The sequence below is a fragment of the Haliotis rubra genome, unplaced genomic scaffold (assembly GCF_003918875.1).
Source record: "Haliotis rubra isolate DU_JTF1 unplaced genomic scaffold, ASM391887v1 Scf956, whole genome shotgun sequence".
NCBI classification, from domain to species: Eukaryota; Metazoa; Mollusca; class Gastropoda; order Lepetellida; family Haliotidae; genus Haliotis; species Haliotis rubra.
Window position 1 is genome coordinate 139,881 of NW_025767697.1, and position 19,983 is coordinate 159,863.

The window sequence follows — 19,983 nt, forward strand, 5'->3', positions numbered from 1 at the left end:
TCATTCTGTTACAGTCAGATTTATGTATGTATGTCTCATCGTATGTATGTGTATGTATGTATGTATCAGATGTATGTATGTATGTATCATGTATGTATGTATGTATGATTGTATGATTGTATGTATGTATGTATGTATGTATGTATGTATGTATGTATGTATGTATGTATGTATGTATGTATGTATGATTGTATGTATGTATGTATGTATGTATGTATGTATGTATGTATGTATGTATGTATGTATGTATGTATGTATGTATGTATGTATGTATGTATGTATGTATGTATGTATGTATGTATGTATGTATGTATGTAGTTAAAAGCTTGCATGAAGCCATACTCCTTCACCCACTTCTCTCATACCCCATCTAGATCATTACATTAACAGTATCGGGCTCTCCTCCACTGTAGATGTCATTGTCAACCATGACACATATTTCTTTGGGCATATCTCCGCTTTCTGAGCTCGTTTCAGCGGAGGTGTCAGTTGTAGCAGGTCCCCGCAATAGATATCGTTTTCCGTCATGTAACAAACACCAGCCCCAATGTTTCCATCATCAACGAGACAAGTATCCATGTTTTCCAGAATGGCATCGTCAGCTCTTTCATCAATGAGTTCATGTTTTGATGTGCTGTATAAAAAGTTATCAACCATTTCGGCACGATTCCCAGAAATACGTGCCTTGTCGTTTTGGTTGAATCTCAAATGCCTTGGTAATACTTTCGAGTACCGTTCGTGCTCTGGTCTGGTGTCGGTCAGCTTGGATGATGCTTCTGCATCTGGTACTTCTTCATTGTTTAGATTTATGAAGGCTGGGACGAGGGAAGGCTGGGACGCCTTTACAAAGTAAAGGTTACTTGGTTCAGCTGACCCCGAGGTAGCCAGTTCCAGGGGTCTGTCAGTGGAAGTATCTTGGGACCGGGTCTGTCTCTTTTGTCTATATCTATAACAAAACAAATAATTTGCATGTTACTGTTGTGTCATGTACATGTATGTATGTAATATATAACCAAATTATGATCTAATTGATCAGTGAATTGTCTATATTTATTGACCTGATATGGAGTGATCGTTGAAATGTTTAAAAGATGATATCACACCAGTGAATCGTTTTAAATACACAGATTTTCTAACAGCCGAAAAGTGTAAGTGTTGTCACCCTGCAAGTGTTCAGTAACTGTTGAATTTTAGATGTTTTCAGTTGGTACAGAACATTCTCAAGGACCATTGTTGATATAACAATTGTTAAGAGATCACTAATATCTATTTCTACAAACGATTAGCTGTAAAAAGCTATGGTAATTATGCCCTTTCTCAGCCGCATGAATGTGTGTGATAATAACAATAAGAATATTATCTATTATAGATATTTCACATTTCTTTTACGTACTGAACGAGACTCATTTACATCAAAGCTCGTTCTTTGAAAACAACTATTTCAACCGAAATAGATTATATGAATACACAATGCCTTTTAGAAAGTGGTCAAATGTAACATATGTTATATTTGGGATTACAGTTTCTCATTACAGTACAGAATCTAGTACACCGCGGTAGTGTAGGTGCCTGACTCTGAGGGCGTAGGTTCGAATCCCGGATAGGACTCCACCCAACAAATGTACGAGAATCTGTACTGTACTGTGAAAGTGTAATCCCAATTATAACATGTGTTAAAAATGAATGTTTGTTTTAACATTGTAATTAGTCGTTAATATGTAAACGTATTTACCTGCAAAGAATAATTGTGATGATTGCAAAAACAACACAACTCACTGCACACGGCACCGCAAGTGAAACCACCCATCCTGTAAGTGGAACATCAGTTAACCTTACACATTATTCCATAGTTAAATGACACAGTCCAACGTTTGCCTCTTTGTCTCACATGTCCATTGTTAAGAGTGAAAATATTAATCCAGTTGTAGTAGAATCACTGGGACGGGGAAAGTAATGACAATTCATTTCCTGAATACAGCATGGCGCAAAACCAAACATTCAAACTCTCCCTCTCTCACACGTCCTCTATCACTCACTAGTCGTGGGTTGTACAAATATCCAGTTAGGTATATTGGGGTAGATCGAGTTAATATTTCATAAATATTTTGATACTGACTGCCAAGCAAACGAGTCGATATAAATGCATTATTCACATCTTGATTGCTGATAAAAAAGAATTGTATCATCATTGTGTCATCTGTTTCTGTATTTACTTCTATATATATTTGAATATGGGAGCGGCCTTCAAATTGGCCAATCAATTCATGACTTGAATATTTTCATGAATAAGTATTGTTTAAATCAATTAGGTATATTTTATTATTATTATTTTATATATAAACATAAACTTTACATGAGGTAAGAAAAGCAAGATTTATGGATGTCAACTTCTTTATTGTGAATACCACGACGTTTCGGAGTGTATGCTTACTCCTTCATCAGGTGAATGCCCTTCAAAGATTACATTCACCTGATGAAGGAGTAAGCATACACTCCGAAACGTCGTGGTATTCAATAAGAAAAACGAAATCCATAAATCTTGCTTTTCTTATGCATTCCACTTCTAAATGCCCTTCAAAGGTTATGCATTAGGTGTTAATATAGGTTTATTGTGTAGTTTGTATTGTACATGTCGAAGTTGTTCTTGACACTATTGCGTGACTTTAGATCACCTAAATGACCCTAAAACGACGTTATGTATTTACAGCCGATAGAAGAGTGAAATGTATATACACCGTGAAATATAATTTTGCATACTCGTTGTTAAAAATGTTGATACGATCGTCGTTGCTTTCGTAGTCCGCTGTGTTCGTTTACTCCCTGGCGAGGGAGTGGTTAGTCCAGGCGTAGATTTAGTGGTCGTAAAGGACGCTGTATCGTGAGAAGATTGCACGCTTGACGTTTCACTGCTGTGTCCTGTGAATAAAGCAGAGCTATTAACAATGACACGCGTCGATTTGCAAGTTTAAACAATACGTTAACTGTGAACTCTACACGCATTAACAACTGTATCCTAACTCAATACAAATTACTGAAAAGTATATACAACGGCAGTACAATAGAGTAGCAGATGCAATGGGAGTATTAAACACAGTAGTGATAACAGCAATGAAGTCAGTGATAGTTATTTTATGTAGCAGCAGACGTGGATACATTAAAAAGAGTCTGAGGTGAACTGAGGGATATCCAGTTGCAGTTGGAAATACAAATAACCTTCATGATAATATAAAATCATCTGCAAATCTTCTAAACGTAACACGTATTCCCATTAGGAGATAAACATCATGTGTTGGCCAATTTCCGGGTGTTATTGAGTATTTGAAGCACGGGAATTCGTTTGGAACCGACGGCGTCAGTCGGAGGTTTCAAATGAAATATTCCCGTGCTTCAAATACTCTATAACACCCGGAAATTGGCCAACGCATGATGTTTATCGACATTGTAAACACAAAAGTAAACCAAAAGGTCCACACACGTTTTTGTGTCTGCACTCATTGACATCGAGTACGGGTACAGCAGTGAAATGTCATCAGCCGGCCGTTTCGGCTGTCTCCCATGGTAGCATCTCGAACTGCTCATTTGTGACGTCATTCAGACTTTACGTCACAATATGATTTGAATGACGTCATCACAGCTGACGACGTAACAATACAATGGTATGAGCGATGTTTGTACGTATTAATACGCAGCGAATTTTCCGGGAATCGAATACCTTTCGATCATGTTTTTCAACAGATTAAAGAACACAGTGACTTTTGGTTTACAATGTTCATGGTAGGTATCGTGAGCGTTGTACGTTCGGGCTTTTGCTTGACTGAAAATAGAATCAAACCTTGTTTACTCCCAGTCGAGTGAGTAGTAGGTCCACGCGTTGATGTCACGGTCGTAAAGGACGCTGCAGCTTGAGATGATTGCACACTCGGCATATGACTGGTGTGTCCTGGGAGAAAAAAACACCAAATCCTTCAGAATGTTACGCGTTGATCTCTAACTTGAACGTATTCTTTAACAACTGGTGGCAAGGAGATAGTTACTGAAAGGTCAATTGAGGGGAAACAGGATTATCGGCGGTTCCAGAAGGGAGCTCACCCTTGTTGGCTAATCGGAAATTCAATATTAATCCACAGTCGTAACTAACCGCACTTGTCACTGAGAGTACATTTCACTGTATCTTTGACCACTATATGATGGGAAAATATGGGCGTTAAGTTTAGAACATGAACGTCAACACTAAGCTATGGCAAACTACATTTTATTTAAGAGCTGCATTGCAAGGTCATGGTATGGTGATCAACCTCTTATTTCTGGCGATTAACATGTACAACCCGGATGTTTCACATTGTATTGTCAATGTGTTATAATTGTTAATAGTCCAGTACTACACGTAATCTGAAAAAACGTGTGTGATTACATATCCAACGTCGATATAGTTTGAAATACTGCTGATGTGACTTTAAATTTTAACACTCACTCATTTACATAAAATACAATTGAATTGCAGTTACTTGTATTGTCTAAACATGGTACAAAGAGTGAGTCAGTATGGTTTTACGCCGCTTTTAGCAATAGTCCAGCAATAACACCCCGGGGGATACCAGAAATGGTCTTCACACATTGTACCCATGTGGGAAATCGAACCCGGATCTTCGGCGTGACGAGCGGACGCTTAACCACTAGGCTACCTCACTGCCCACTCACCATACAAAGGATATAACTTGTATTATTTGTTTCTATTTATGCGTGTGTATATATATCTTTTGACGCATGTTGTGATCATGCAGTGGCCATGCAGAAAAACTCACAAATACACAAACAGTGGTAACTAATCATATGTGTACATAAAGTGAAGACAGATGACCAGGGACATAAGATGCTAGTATGCAACTAGCCAATAGCTGCAGAAGGTGATGTTGTTTCTGTAGTCGGTGTGTCCAAAGTACTGGACTAGACGTAATTTGTTCATTTGTAATGTTCATACGCATACAGAAACCACACTGCAAATACATGGGGAAAATATCTCATGTAAGCAGGTGAAAATGTTTGAGGAGTAGCGAGAGCAATAAAACGCAAGTATTGACTCACCAATAGTTGTAGATTGTGCAAACGCCGTTGTTTCAGTTGTTGGTGCATACGAAGTACTTGGACCGGGTGTACTCTGAGAACGTGGCAGCTGTGGTGTTGACGTGGGTGTGGTTGATGCATCCAGTGTTTCTCTGCTGATCCTTATGTTCATTTGACCTGAATCTATGAACAAGTTATTTCTGTAGAATTCTCTACGTGTTTATCTTCAACAGATACGATTTCTGGAAATTGTGGGAAATTAACATAGAGTCACTGGGATTATTGTTATGTTGTTTGTTTACAGAAGTAATTTGTATTGAGTTAGGATACAGTTGTTAATACGTCACAAAACACATTACTGTGAATGCAGTATTATGCGTCATATGAGGATAGCGTCAGTTCCAATTTAAGTGTTAACTGACTCATAAATACTTGTAGCTAGATAAAAATAATGAATAATTATAGTTAATGTAATTCACGAGATACGCTTAAAGATAATTACGATTTATGCACTAATACATACCAGCAACATGTATCCATACATTTGATCCATTCTGATCATGGTTATCATAGACTATAACTATTTCGGCATCTGGTCTCGGTAATACCCTATTGTACTGGTTCAAGTTCACGTTTGTCCAGAGTTGTCTCTCGTCACCTGAGATGTTAAGCATCCCCGACCTCATCCGCTGTTCCATCAATGCTACTTGTAAAGTCTGCCCTGTGATCCTAGCAACACAGCTGCTGTTCACACCGACACTGTCAGGGAAGCCGGGAGAATGGAGGTACACCGACCCGTTTACTGTTGTTGTGACTGGGCTACACATGTTCATACTACCTGAAACACAAGGCATATCGCACGTATAACAACTCTAGTGACAAATGTGAGGTCAAAGAGTTTCAAATTGCTGACACGGACTCTCTATTTTGCATATATGTCCGGCTTATCCATGTTGACCGCCTTCGTGGTGTAGTGGTTAGAGCCCAGAGCGGAAGATCGCGAGTTAGATCCCCGGCCGCGTCACTCCAGAAGACGTTTTTAAATATGGTACTTGTTGGTCCCTGCCTGGTGCTCGACATTAATGGGTACAAGAAGGACTGGTCGGCTCGGAGTCAGTATGATGCGTCTGAGTGGGCTATTCATGCTTAACTGCGGGCATGGTATCTTAGTGAGCTAGCACTAAAAAACCAGCTTATAATAGTCTGGGCTAGTACAAGCAGCCACACATACACACGCATGCACGTCCTCATATGAGCGAAATATTCTTAGCTGCGACGTTAAACCCCATTATGTTCTAATTCGCTTCGCTCAAACGAACATAAAATATTTACCAAGTACAACATACTCGTAATACAGGGTGCTGTCTACCGCGCCTCGAGAGCGAGCAGGTTTATTTCTTAAATTTACATAGCAAGAGCTCATCGACACGGATCACAGATATAAATATGCGATAAACGCGCGAGTCCATACACTGCCCAATCGGATATCCTTCCATAGTTCACACTAACACAAAGCCGGATCTCCACGTAATCATGCATCCGTGAGTCTTGTATACATAAGATACGACTCAGACATTAAACATTTGCAAGTAACTACAGAAAAACAAACCATTTTAGTCCCACACAAGAATTACCAGCCTAAACATAAAGCATACTTAACTTAGAATATTGACCGTTCCACTCCATAAGATTCATCTCTGTTGAGTCTTTGGCTGTGCCCCTGTCACTAATCCCAGGATGCGTACAATACTTTCTTTTGACTTCTGCTGATCCTCAATCAAGTAACTTTGTATATCACCATAACATCACATCCGTGGCCTACATGTGCACACACGCCCAGTGGCCTGCATTTGTAACACACAGCCAAGTGGCTTAACACACCGCTCGGTGGCCTAACACACGGCCCAATGGCCTACATTTAAAACACACGGCCCAGTGGCCAAACACACGGCCCAATGGCCAAGCACACGGCCCAGTGGCCTTGTCTCCGATGAAAATAAAATTAAGGCAAAGCTACTCGCCTGAGTAACGCGTAGACCTCGAGTGACGAAACAATACCTTCAACCCACTTTGTAACCTTCTATCACGTGACTAAACAAGCACAACTTCTCGTGCAACACATGCCTACCGTATTTACCCGAGATAATTTAATTTATGTTCTAATTTGCTTCGCTCAATCGAACATCAAATATTTACCAAGTACAACATACTCGTAATACAGGGTGCTGTCTATCGCGCCTCGATATAAAAAAAACGGGCCTGTTGATGCACACCAATTTTACTTCCAACGACTGCCATACAAAAACATCCTTCAAATTCCCAAATTTGCGGACACTGAGAGTAATGAATTAACATCGTCTTTCACGTAACCATCTTTTGCCGTCTCTGAGTCCCAGCGGCCATGTCTTTTGAACAATCTGTGCGGGACACCGGCGTTAGCCGCAGCACTGGCTCCCCCTGAGCGAAAACTGTGCAGTCCAATCTTAGTTGCATCTTCATCAATGAACGTAATTTTATCTAGGAATATTTCTCTAGCTCTAGTATAGGACAGCGGGATTTCCCTTTCAACTTGTATTTGGATTTACTTTTACAATAACACATCTGTCTAAATATGTAATCTTCGGAAGAATCGACTATATATGCTGCCTCAAGATACCTCTTTAACATAGTAACTGGACACTAGTGACAGAGATCAAAACACTTCTCCCATCTCTGTAAACGTCAGTTTTACTTTTACCGAGAAATATACTTATATAGCCTTTTTCAAAAGTAATATCATTTCTATTTATGTTCACTACTTCGGAAAATCTAAAAACTCCTGCGTATGAGAGCAAAGACATTGATAAAAACCTTAAATCTAGCAAAGTAGCATTGTTCCCACCAAACATATTTACCAGCTTTAACAACATATCTGTGGTGACTGGATCTTTTTTAACCACAGGTTTAACACAAGTTCTCATTGCTGATTCTTTAACATTAATAACCAGGTTATCTGCACAAGGATCAGGGAAACCTGCGACCCTATGAGCCCATGAAATACTGTAAATTGCTTCCATTATGCTACAACTATTTTTACCGCTTTGAATCAGAGAAACTAAATACAGTGAAACGTGAAAAGGAGATGCTGGGAAAAAACAAATATCTTCAAAACTGGAAGCCCATTTTCTCCAGTTCTTATAGGCTCTCTTATACTTGCTTGTAGTAGTTGGCGCCCTTGATTTCAACTCTACATCGGGTAACTTGTCAGCTAGAATCTGTAATCTCTCATCCTGAAGAGTTTTTCTCTCACTCCACACTCCAGCGGTAAACAGCTCTGAGAATGTCCAGGGACATAAGCACCATTCTATATCCTTATGGCTAATGCATAACCTTGGAAATTGTCAAAAACAGATTTTCTGCTGCCTCCCTGAGAGGAAGTACTACCGCTTAACTGAATAAAATCCTTTACAAAGGGGCGAACTGTACCATTATCAAACAAAATTGACCAATACGATGCCGATGGCCAGTAGGGAATGACCAGTGTTGCTGGAGCCCTATTGTTCAAAGCATACTTGACAGCTTTTGTCACTAAAGATACAGGTGGAACTACCCAGTTGTTATCTCTAGTCCAATCTTGAGTGGACGTATCAACCGCCCCCAAACGTGGAGTCCAAAATCTGGAGTTAGACCTATTCAGCTTAGTATTGATATGACTGGCAAACCTGTCTACGGAGTGAGGACCCCACCTGTTGTTTAACAGCTGAAAAACACGATCCGATATGGTCCAATCATCATAATCTTGGAATTTACTCAAACTGTCCGCTTTATCACTCTCTTACCTAGGGATCCAACAGAACTGAAGATTTATGTTATTTGACCTTACACATCTGAAGATCGACAGAGCTATCGTCTGCAGTGCGGGGGAAAAACTACCGCAAGTAGCAATGTGACAACATGCTTTATTATCTGAACACCACTTGACTGACTTATGTGCAAGAAGGTGTCGAAAAGACAACAATGCCAATTCAACAGCTTTTAATTCCCTCCAAGTTGAACTGAATGTTTTCTCTGAACTATTCCATGTACAGTGAAAAGTGTGGATGGTATCCTGAATGAATGCTGCACAACCAATCGAACTAGCATCTGAAAACACGCTTACGAGGGGAGAGAACCCCTGCTGGAGACTTCTGCTATTATAATTCAGAACATTATCTCTCCAAAAGACTAGCTCTGACACAAAACCAGGATTATCATAAGAGTTAACACTTTTATCCCAGTGAGTGTAACCTTGTATCTGCAAATGGATTTCCCTGGTTAATAACCTACATACGTCTCCAAATACTGGCATAAGGTAAATGACTTTACCGGTTAGTCTGGCAACGTCAAATTGGTGTAAAACTGGGTTGCAGAGACATAAACTTCGAAAACCGTAGGTTTATATCGTCGAGTTTCCTGTAAGGAATGGAAATGATACCCTTGTCAAGGTCCCAGTTAAAACCAAGCCATTCTAGCTGTCTTGAAGGTGCCCACACTGATTTCTGATCATTACAGACAAAACCTGCCTTAGCTAACGTAGATCTAACGAAAGATGAATGCTTGCTGCATAAAGCTAGAGTCTGGGCGAGGCCGAACCCATCGTCCAGATACACGACGATATCAACGGAATTCTGCCTCCAATACTTCACGAGAGAACGGTAAAACAATAATACTTGATACAACCGTTATTATCTGTCCACGAAAAACTAACAACTTGTGCTGATCTTTGTGAATATCAATGTGATGATAACCTGACTTTAAATCAAACTTAAACATGTATCCGCCAATATGAACAAGATTTAAAGCAACATTATGACCTTCAAGAACAATCTTCTCCTTGCAAATGTAACGATTTACTAACCTCAGGTCTAAAATTAACCTTTTCTTGCCTGATTTTTGAACGGACACTGACAATGGACTTATAAACTGAGTTTTTTGTATAACTTGCACTATACAATTATTTGCCAAGAGTTGTTGAATTGCGTCAGTCACAAACTCGCCATGTTTAAATGCAGAGCAGTTGTTACGACTACACGAAGGAGGAGGGGTTTCGACAAATGGAATAACATAACCGTGTTCTGTGACTTGCAACATGTAATCAGAAGCAGAAATTTGTCTCCAGAAAGCAACATGAATCTTAAGATTCCCTTTTACTATAACATGAGAACTAGACTCAAATTCGAAATTATCAGACAGATGCATGGCACTAGCCTCAAGTTCGATACCTTCTAACCTTGCAGGTGAAGTAGAATGTGAATTGCTGGAAGTCACGGTTTCCGACGAACTCCCCGCTTTAGTTTTCTCCAAGACTTTGTTTCTCACTGTATTTTTTGCGTCCTGTTGGGGAGCTACCCTCCCTGGAGTTCTGCTGGGCTGACCGGCGCAAAGCTGCTGCCTGCAGGACACGTGGCTCGCTGCAGAAGAAACATGGCCTGGAGACGGGGTGATGACGCCCGGAGTACTGACGAAAGGGCTGTTTGGGAGGCTGAGATGTTGGTTGCAAAGTTGGTTGAGGATAAGGACTGGAGTTAACGGATCCTTGAGGTCCTCTGCCTCGGGGCCTGACGAATTCACGACGTTGTCGCTTACAAAGTGCTTTGGTCTCTGCCCTTTCAAACCGTCTCTCCTCCTCCGAGTTAGAAGCAATTTGGTCCCCTTTCAACTCCGATATCAATCCCCATCCCGACGGAGATCTGTCCGCTAGTCTGAAGAACTTATTCCTCTTCTTAATAGAACAATGGATAGTGTCTATAAGCTCTAAACATTCTGGAAAATCTCTCCTCTTGCAGTGCCTTATAGCCGAATCTAGTCTATCAGAAATGTCAGAACTTGAATTGAATCTCGTTCCCTTTGTATTTAAAGTTTGGCGTATCAAATTGCCTCACCTTTTTGAAAAAAATGAGAGACCTTTCCTCGGACTCGTCGACAATGTCTCTCTTCAATAATTTCAGCTTGTTGTAGATGTAGTCCTTAAACAGCTGAAAGGACTCAAAAGGTTCGGAACTGGACTCCTGTCTCGAAGTCTGAGGAGCGTCCGGAGTAGAAGTTGTAGAATCTTGTTGATCCATGAGGGACATAAGGGCAGAAATCAAGGCAAAGCTACCCGCCTGAGTAACGCGTAGACCTCGAGTGACGAAACAATATCTTCAACCCACTTTGTAACCTTCTATCACGTGACTAAACAAGCACAACTTCTCGGTCTAGACTACCGTATTTACCCTAGATAAATTTATTTCACCTCACCTTACATTATCCATGCTGAAAGACCCGTGAAGGTCCGGGTTAGAATATTGATCTTCAGTAACCCATGCTTGTCGTAAGAGGCGACTAACGGGATCGGGTGGTCAGGCTCGCTGACTTGGTTGACACATGTCATCGGTTCCCAGTGGCGCTGATTGATGCTCATGCTGTTGATAACTGGATTGTCTAGTCCAGACCGCCTCCAATTGGCTGGAATATTGCTGAGTGCGGCGTAAAACTAAACTCACTCACTCACTATCCATGTTGAAATTAACCGAACGTAAAGTTTAAATGCAAGAACCAACCATTTAGAATAAATGTAGAATGGTGTAGTCATCCCAAACCGACAAATATACATGTAAGAAGATATAAGATATGTTGTCAACGAGAGACAAAATTATACCAGTCACCAGTCTCAACACTGCAGCTCGGTATTAATCAAAATGGATAGAGGGATGAAAGGACACAAAACGATGGTTTGTTGATAGCAGCATTAATTTACTTCTGGCAAGTGAATTATTTATGAACATTTATTTTTTATATCACTGGTCACAAGTGTCAGTTCTCTGGTGGGCGAGCTGTCTAAAGCGCCAGGCTAGTGATCCAGGGAGTTTAAGGTACCGGGATCGAGCCCACCTGTGACAGGGTGTAAAAACCATTGAGTCAACTTTGTGTTCTTACAGTGTTGTCACAATCCCTAGTGTACAGTACACAACCCTGTGCACTTAAAGGAACCCACGAATCTGTTGGTAAATGACAAGATGGCGGCAACATGAACACGTGCAAACACCTAGTTGCGGGTACAGCAACATGCAGTAAACTTGGACAAAATACAGTGACTATGTTCGCCTAGAGGCTGCACCCCAGGGAGTTGAGATTGAAAATACGATGCTCCGTTCCGATTGACATCCAATGATCGAGGAAAAAACAGAGCACTTTGAGCATGCATGAAGATGGGATGCCCACATAATATATAGACGTATGTGTTACGTTTATTTAATCATTTCTTTCGCAAAAATAGAAAATGTGTAAAACCCATCCCCACTCAGCTAACGAATGGCTTTCGTTTTATTGCAAAATTGTAGTGCAGTACAAGTCTCTTATGGCCATAATGCCGAGCGCTTGTGGGGTAATATATTTAACCAAAAACATAATTTAACGTACAGTGGAAACCGCCTAAGTAAAGACCGCTTAACTAAACATACCTGATAAGTAAACACTTTTCTTTGGTCCCGGCAAATTTCTTCATTAATTATTACTATTAGAGTCTGGTTAACTAAACTCGGATAAGTAAACAATACCGCTTAACTAAACATCTTCACACGGTCCCTGGAAGTAAATTACTTAACAAAAGAGACTGGATAACTAAATTAGCGATCACCACATAATCCGACTTGAGGGGCAGTCGTGTCAGTCTCTAGTCAAACAAACATCCTACTTACAGCTGTATGTGGTATCGATAAAGCGAGAAAAAGTTACGCGAACTGTAATTCCAACCGAGAAGCACTGTAGGCGTTTGACACAACATAAACATATAAGGCGGGTGAATTTAAATGCAGGTATAATGCAAAAATATATCAAACTGACTTTACAAAATTGTTAAGCTTGTAGTCTGCATCTTTTCCCACAGGTAGGAAAGTATGAGTCAGCATTTTAAAAGCTACGTGTACTGATTGTTAAAAGTGATTTCGTAATGTGAAACACATTTACTATTACGTTTTAAGAATATATTTCCTTCCAATTTCATTATAAAATAGACAAGTAAACGCAAAGTGATATTCGTCTTAACTATGTTTACAAAGAGGACAGGTTCCCCAAATCTTATACCATCTCATTTCGGTCTATTTCAGTCAAATCAACGCTGTTCTAAATTTGACGAGGCATTTGAAATCGACTATTTCAAAAAGATATTTTGCTGGTGTCAGAAGACTTTTCAAGTCTCTTTACAAACCATAACGTTTCCATTGTCGAGCTCCATTTTGGTTTAACATATCTACTAAACGAGTTTTGAAAGTAATCATAATACAAACACGGTTCCCCGCATTTTGACAACTAAAACGATTCCATGAGAACGCCCATGTTTCACAGTCAATAATATCCACATGTAACTACATATCATATGCTTTTCTAGATAAGCGTTCTTCATGCATTAACAATATCTTTATCCAACAGTTCAAACAACCAACAGCTGAAATGACAACATTCGCCTTATGTTGTAGCATTGGGCGTTCTGGGGACCGACGTTTAGAAATATGAAGATGGGTTTTCAGTGTAATTTACTGAATCCCCATACTTCCGAAGCATACAAAATGATTGCTTGTGTTTGGATGTCACATATCTTAATAAAAAAACAATATTTTATCCGTAAGTGCTGTTTCCCCATACGATGAGAGATCGAAATGTGTATTTCCCATAACATGAATGATAGATATATAATGATAGACAGATAGGTGAATAAGACATTGAGGTCTTTGTATCTACTTGAGGTTTGTCCAATGATCACCTTTGATACAGGTATACCATATTGAAGTCTCACCTTCGATACAGTTGTACTTAACTTCAGCAGCAGCATCGGTAATATTACAGTTGTTAATGGACGCTGCCGGCATGACTTCACGACATGACTGTTTCCCATTACAGTTGACGACCAGGAGCTTACTACACGACTCAGCAGATTTCAGACGACATGTCGCTGTATCTCCATCCCCATACGACTTGTGCACGACATGTATCCATTCACCGGCAGGACACTGAAGCTGTACTGTAATGACTTTCGACAAGTCCTCTACACATCTGTTTCCAGTTTTACTGTGACCTTTGAAAATAATGCAATTCGATCAAAGTAATATATGCATTAATGTGTTTATGACACATGTAAATGTACTTCTGAACAAAGCCTATTTGATATAAATGATAACGTATGAATATGAAATTGTAACTTCTAATTCAGTTATAAGCCCCATACTCTCCGAACTTAAGTTTCTAGATGTCGATAAGAAAACGACCGAAACAAACCATGCACATTACATAAATGGTAGCCTATGATATTATGATGAGGATCTTGAAATGTAGTTTAGCGTCCAGAATAACATTTAAACTATTGATAGAAATTACGGCAACTCATTATTTGAAAAGAATAGTTAGCTGTCACTGAGGTGTAAGTTACAATATCGTGACACTGAGTCTAAATGAAACATCTAATCACAATGAAATGTCGCATGTGACATGAACAGTACGAGCAAACAGAAGCCAAAGTGTATGCGGTCATAGCGGAATGCATAATCAAGTATGCAATCGAGAAAAAACCTGCAACCAAGATAGTATCTGACAGTATTCTACAGAAAACATGGCGAATTGTCGGTGCGACAGAATGGGGGACGCCAATATCGCAAATGTTTAGGAGGATGTTTAGCGACTCACAACTGTAATTTCTAACTGTTGCACAAAAGCCACCGTCAAATGGTCGGAATTGTATGTTAGGCAGAAAAACCGTCATTTTGACCCTATGGTATTTGCCCTGTCGGTAGATTATTGGCGGAGACTTTGAACTGCAAGACGATAATGCCCAACCAGCTCGTGTGCAGTTCATCATCAATTATCCATGACAAAAGGGTGTCGACAAAGGGGCATACGGATATTGCACTGGTCCGCTTAGCATCTGTTTGATTGTTTGGGGCCAAGCGTGCTCAACCGCAACCCGTAGCTCTTCAAGTAGCTATAGGCAATACCAAGGGCTGCCATATGCAAGTTCATCAAGGTATTGTATCGCCCGACCACCTCCGTGGTGTACTGGTTAGAGCGTCCGCCCGGAGAGCGGAAGGTCGTGGGTTCGACCCCCGACCGCGTCATACCAAAAGACGTTAATATATGGTACTTGTTGGTCCCTGCCTGGCGCTCGGCATTTATCGGTACAAGGACTGGTCGGCTCGGAGTCAGTATAATGTGTTTGAGTGGGGACCCCATATTCATGCTTCACTGCGGCATGGTATCTCACTTGGCTAGCACTATGAAACCAGCTTCAGTCTGGGCTAGTACAAGCAGCTGCACCTACACATACACACGCATGCACGTCGTCATATGGGCGAATATTCTCCAGCGCGACGTTAAACCCAATTTCACCTCACCATTGTATCGTCCAATAGGTTAACTTCTGTTTACCAAATTAAATGTACAACGCCATTAGAATTTCTGTCAGTCTTTCACTCACTGTGTGCAACCGATACCAAATACACACAAAAACACAAACTCTCTTGCAGCAGGTAAATTACCTGCTTTATGTGCCTATATGCATACACAATATGCCGACTCTAATCAGATATTGCAGACAGTGAAACATTAGGATAGTTCTTATATAGCAAGTCGCTTCGCTGAAAGTCCACACATTCGCAGGTGAATCAGGTTTTCATCCTTGACGTTAGTACATTGATTAATCCCCAATTTCAAATGAAGATCTTCAACAACCCATGTTTGTGATAAAAGGCGATTAACGGGATCGGGTGGTCACGATCATTGACTTGGTTAAGACATGTTATCGTATTCCAATTGTGTTTATATATGCTGTGAAACACTGGACTGGCCCAGACTCAATTATTTACAAGCTGCTGCCATATAGCTGGAAAAATGCTTAGTATGGAGTCAAACATCAAACCAACCCTTCAATCAAATGAGGTGGTACATTGGACTTTTTCACTTTTCAGTTATTAACTTCTTATAGCTGTGGACCTACAGAGGTTCTTAAAGAAGGAGAGGCGGTGGGGTAGCCTAGTGGTTAAAGCGTCCGCTCATCACGCCGAAAACCCGGGTTCGATTCCCCACATGAGTGATATTGCTGGAATATCATAAACCCAACTCACTCACTCATAAGAAGGAGACAGAGAATAGTATAAATCAGATGCAGACGCGATATAGGCGCATCAAATATATTTTTAAGAGTGTGTTGCTTCACAAATACGGCAGTGCTAACCTTGTAACAAGATTTCTTAGTCTTGTCCGAAAATGAAAGAAAAACGTTTGAAAAACTGGCAGATGATATGTGCCATAATGAGCATACTCACCGTTTAAACCCGAAACATAAAACACACAAACTGTAAGGAGCGTCAACAAAAATATGCCACCAAACATTGCGCTCGTGGACTTTCCTCAACCCAACACAAATGTAACTTCAGGACTTCTCTTTCACATAACTCTTCTTATGGACTGTAATAGATGATGCTAGATCTATCAAAGTATGCTCCGCTGTCGCAACGAATGAAGTGACACTATCCTAGTTACACCTTTAATCAATTAGTAATACATTAAACACGTCACATAACCTGTACACGATTCACATAATCTAACACCAAATATGTACAGCTTACTTTTACCGAGATAGCGAAAACAGGGAAATAGGGACGGCTGAATGGGTGTGCCCAAATCATAATAATACTATAATCGCTTATCAGATTGAGATAGACAAATAATGGCTTGAAACATTTTCGATTTGATATCCAATAAGCTTACAAGATATATCTACATGAACTTGGACACACACGTTGATGAGATTGTCAACTTGTCTTTCAAATACTTCTGGAAGTAGGTTCCGGCACGTTTGATTGCTAATACAAGGCAAATGTATTTGCATGCTTTTCCCAAATATCATAAAGGCGTTTTGTATAATGAGTTATGTGAGGACATGGGCATTCATATTTATGTTCTTCAGCTCCAGTATTGATATGTTCAATAACATTCTATTATATTTTAGTTGTATGGCATTCACTTCCTCAATGACGCATTTACTGTTTGTGATTTTAGTCTGGGTCACATTCACTAGAAACCTATAGCTATTATTGAAAAGGATATACATGAAAAATATGTTTTTAAAAGGGCTAACAAAAGATTGCGGTGATTGATTGAAGCACTATTTAATTGTTCGGACATGGCTATTGGGTTGACCAATTATAATCTAAACTTCAATATTATCAAAACCGAACGCACTTGAAGTTTGATTATTATTTGTTGCATTAGACCACAGGCACCGATAACAATAAAGGTCTCACGGGTCTAATCCCTCCAGGTATCAGACCTGGTTTCGCAACAGAGATATCGCCTTGTCGATTCCATTCATTGCACACCTCATGAAGATTGTCCTACTCATTGACTAAATTCTAGTCATCATCACTCATTAACGCCACCAACGGTGGTACATGAGCATCCATATATATATATATATATATATATATATATATATATATATATAATATATATATATATTAACATGTGATAAAAAGACACAAGATGGCTATATGCATTGACATTTGTGCACAAAATATTTTAACCTTATTGATATAGAGTATATAAAAACTGTACATAAATGCATGATTCTAATATATTAAACGTAAAGTCCTGATGGACATATTTAGCAACTTGTTAGGATAACGTTTATAAATTTGGATAGGTTTTACAGTTCTCTAAGGTTTTTTGTTAACATTAATCTTTTAAACTTATCAAATTTGGCCAGACACAATAATAACTATTAATCAGCTGCACCCGCTGTTGGTGAAGAGCCTCGAACTTCAGTAAGTAATGAAACTCCTCATCAACAGCAGGTGAGTTACACAACTGACAAACACGTTCTTCCCTTGGAATTGCTAGATATCGGCCTGTTTCAATCCGCATCCTATGATTATTAAGCCTGAAGCGTAGAATTGGTATATAAATTGATTTAGGAAGGAAGAGGTAGTTTTCAAAATTTGGCTTTTCTTTTAAAAGTCTGTAGTATACGCCTTTTGAACTTGCATTACTTTCTGAGGCAAGATTGGTGAAATTGATCTGTTAGTGTTGTATTAACCATTGAAGCAAGCCATGATGTTGAGCAGATTGGTGGGTTTTCAAAAATATATGAGAGGACACATTTATCAAGAATTGACTTGATAAAAGAAAACCATGTATTATTTTTTACACATCTTGAATATTTATGGACATAAAAGAATAAAGAGCCTGGGGCAGTTTACGCGATTGAATACTGCTTGCAAGTTTAAGCCAGAATGAAATAACTCTTTTTTATAAATAGCTATGTAGTGAATATATTTCAATTTTATGCCTGACTGTACCGTGCATAACTGCGATGTTTAAGGGGGTTGACGTCATTTGTACACACTCATTCCGGATTATTCCAGTGCTCCCTGAGACAAAGATCTGGCAAACAGCTATCAGGTCAGCATACTGACATATTTCTGTGTAGTGGATGAGTATGGTTTTACGCCGCTTTTAGCAATATTCCAGCAATATCTCGACGAGGGACAGCAGAAATGGGCTTCACACATTGTACGCATGTGGGAAATCGAACCTGGAACGCTTTAATCACTAGGCTGTGTAGTGATGTCGACAGACAAGTTATGACATACAAGCATGGGTTACAGTGCTGAAGCATTGTTTTTGTGTGTACAAGATGAGTGTTGAAATGATGCGTCACTTTAAGGTTCATGTGATGCGCCAATATATCAACCAATACAAAAATATTTTCCCAAACAATTATACTTTCTCAGCCGAATGTAATTCCTTTCTATCATGACAAATCTATTCATTCAGTACCAACGCTGTGTGACAAACATATGATATCGAACGGTTCATGTTTGGGCTACAAGATGAGTAATGAAATGATGCGCCAGTTTCTCATTCGGATAACAGAGTCCTCCCCTCTTTAATGGTTGGTGTGGTAGCCGGTTCAACCCCAAATATTGGCACAGGCATAGATGCGTCCTAAATCGAAATGTTCCATTTCATATCGCAGCAACTCCATTAAATCAGCAACGTGAACAGAGTACCTAAAGTCACTGAACGCAAAGATGTTGTGGTCGAACGGATAGATCCGAATGTTCTTGGAGGAGCATTTGCATGTCTGGTGGGGAGACTGCCGTGTTTAAAACTGTTTCAAAGGGTTGAAAATGCCAATATTACTGACATACTGGAATTCAGTTGGAGTAGACTCTATTGCTCTGTTTAGTTGAACTACCTAGATGTTTGTGATTTTTATGTTTCATGTGCGTATACTGCGTATATTGTGTATATAAAACCATTGAAAAAAGCTGATACTGACTGGCTCATATTGAGTGAAAAATTGCCATTTACCTCGTTGTGATATTTACAGGAAAATAATAGTACAAAGTCCGGACAAAGCACCATTCGCGTTATCAGACCAGGAAAGTGTTGGCTACGCATTTACATATTGTTTATTGTACACACCTGATGGTTTATTTCATGCACAATATCTGAATACAGCACCTAATATGCATGTAGCAACCTTTATGTCGCAAATAGTTTCGGAGATACGAATCGAAACACTATTGACGCATGAAATTTCCCGGCTGAGTAAGAATATATGTAAGTCCAGGAGAGCTCTATGTCTAAGCGTGGGTGTGATTAGTTAGACTACGGGAAAAAAGAATTTAGATGGCCTTACTTCGTGCTACACTATGGCCACGAAGCCATAGACAAACTACACAATATAGTTTTTAAAACATGTATATGCTCAAATCACTGTTCATGAACAGCTTCTTTTAAAAAAAAAACAAATAACCGAAAATGTGAACGGATTAACCATTTGACGTGATATTTGTAGTTATTAGTTCCACAGAACATTTCGTCATCGTCAGCAGTGACACGACTGTTTCATTTCAAAGGAATCGGACT

The 19,983-nt window shown here is 39.6% G+C and overlaps 1 protein-coding gene across 1 annotated transcript in view; it reads right to left on the reverse strand.

Moving 5' to 3' along the window:
• Window positions 1–233: 233 nt before the first annotated feature.
• The window catches only part of LOC124265003, a 33,906-nt gene continuing 14,156 nt past the window's right edge, over window positions 234–19,983 (reverse strand). The window contains exons 5-8 of the mRNA XM_046699794.1: window positions 3,833–3,895; window positions 2,758–2,916; window positions 1,733–1,808; window positions 234–946 (exon numbers count right to left, since the gene is read on the reverse strand). Coding sequence (XP_046555750.1) covers window positions 379–946; window positions 1,733–1,808; window positions 2,758–2,916; window positions 3,833–3,895 — 866 coding nt within the window. The 3' untranslated portion in view covers window positions 234–378. The remainder of the gene's footprint in view (window positions 947–1,732; window positions 1,809–2,757; window positions 2,917–3,832; window positions 3,896–19,983) is intronic.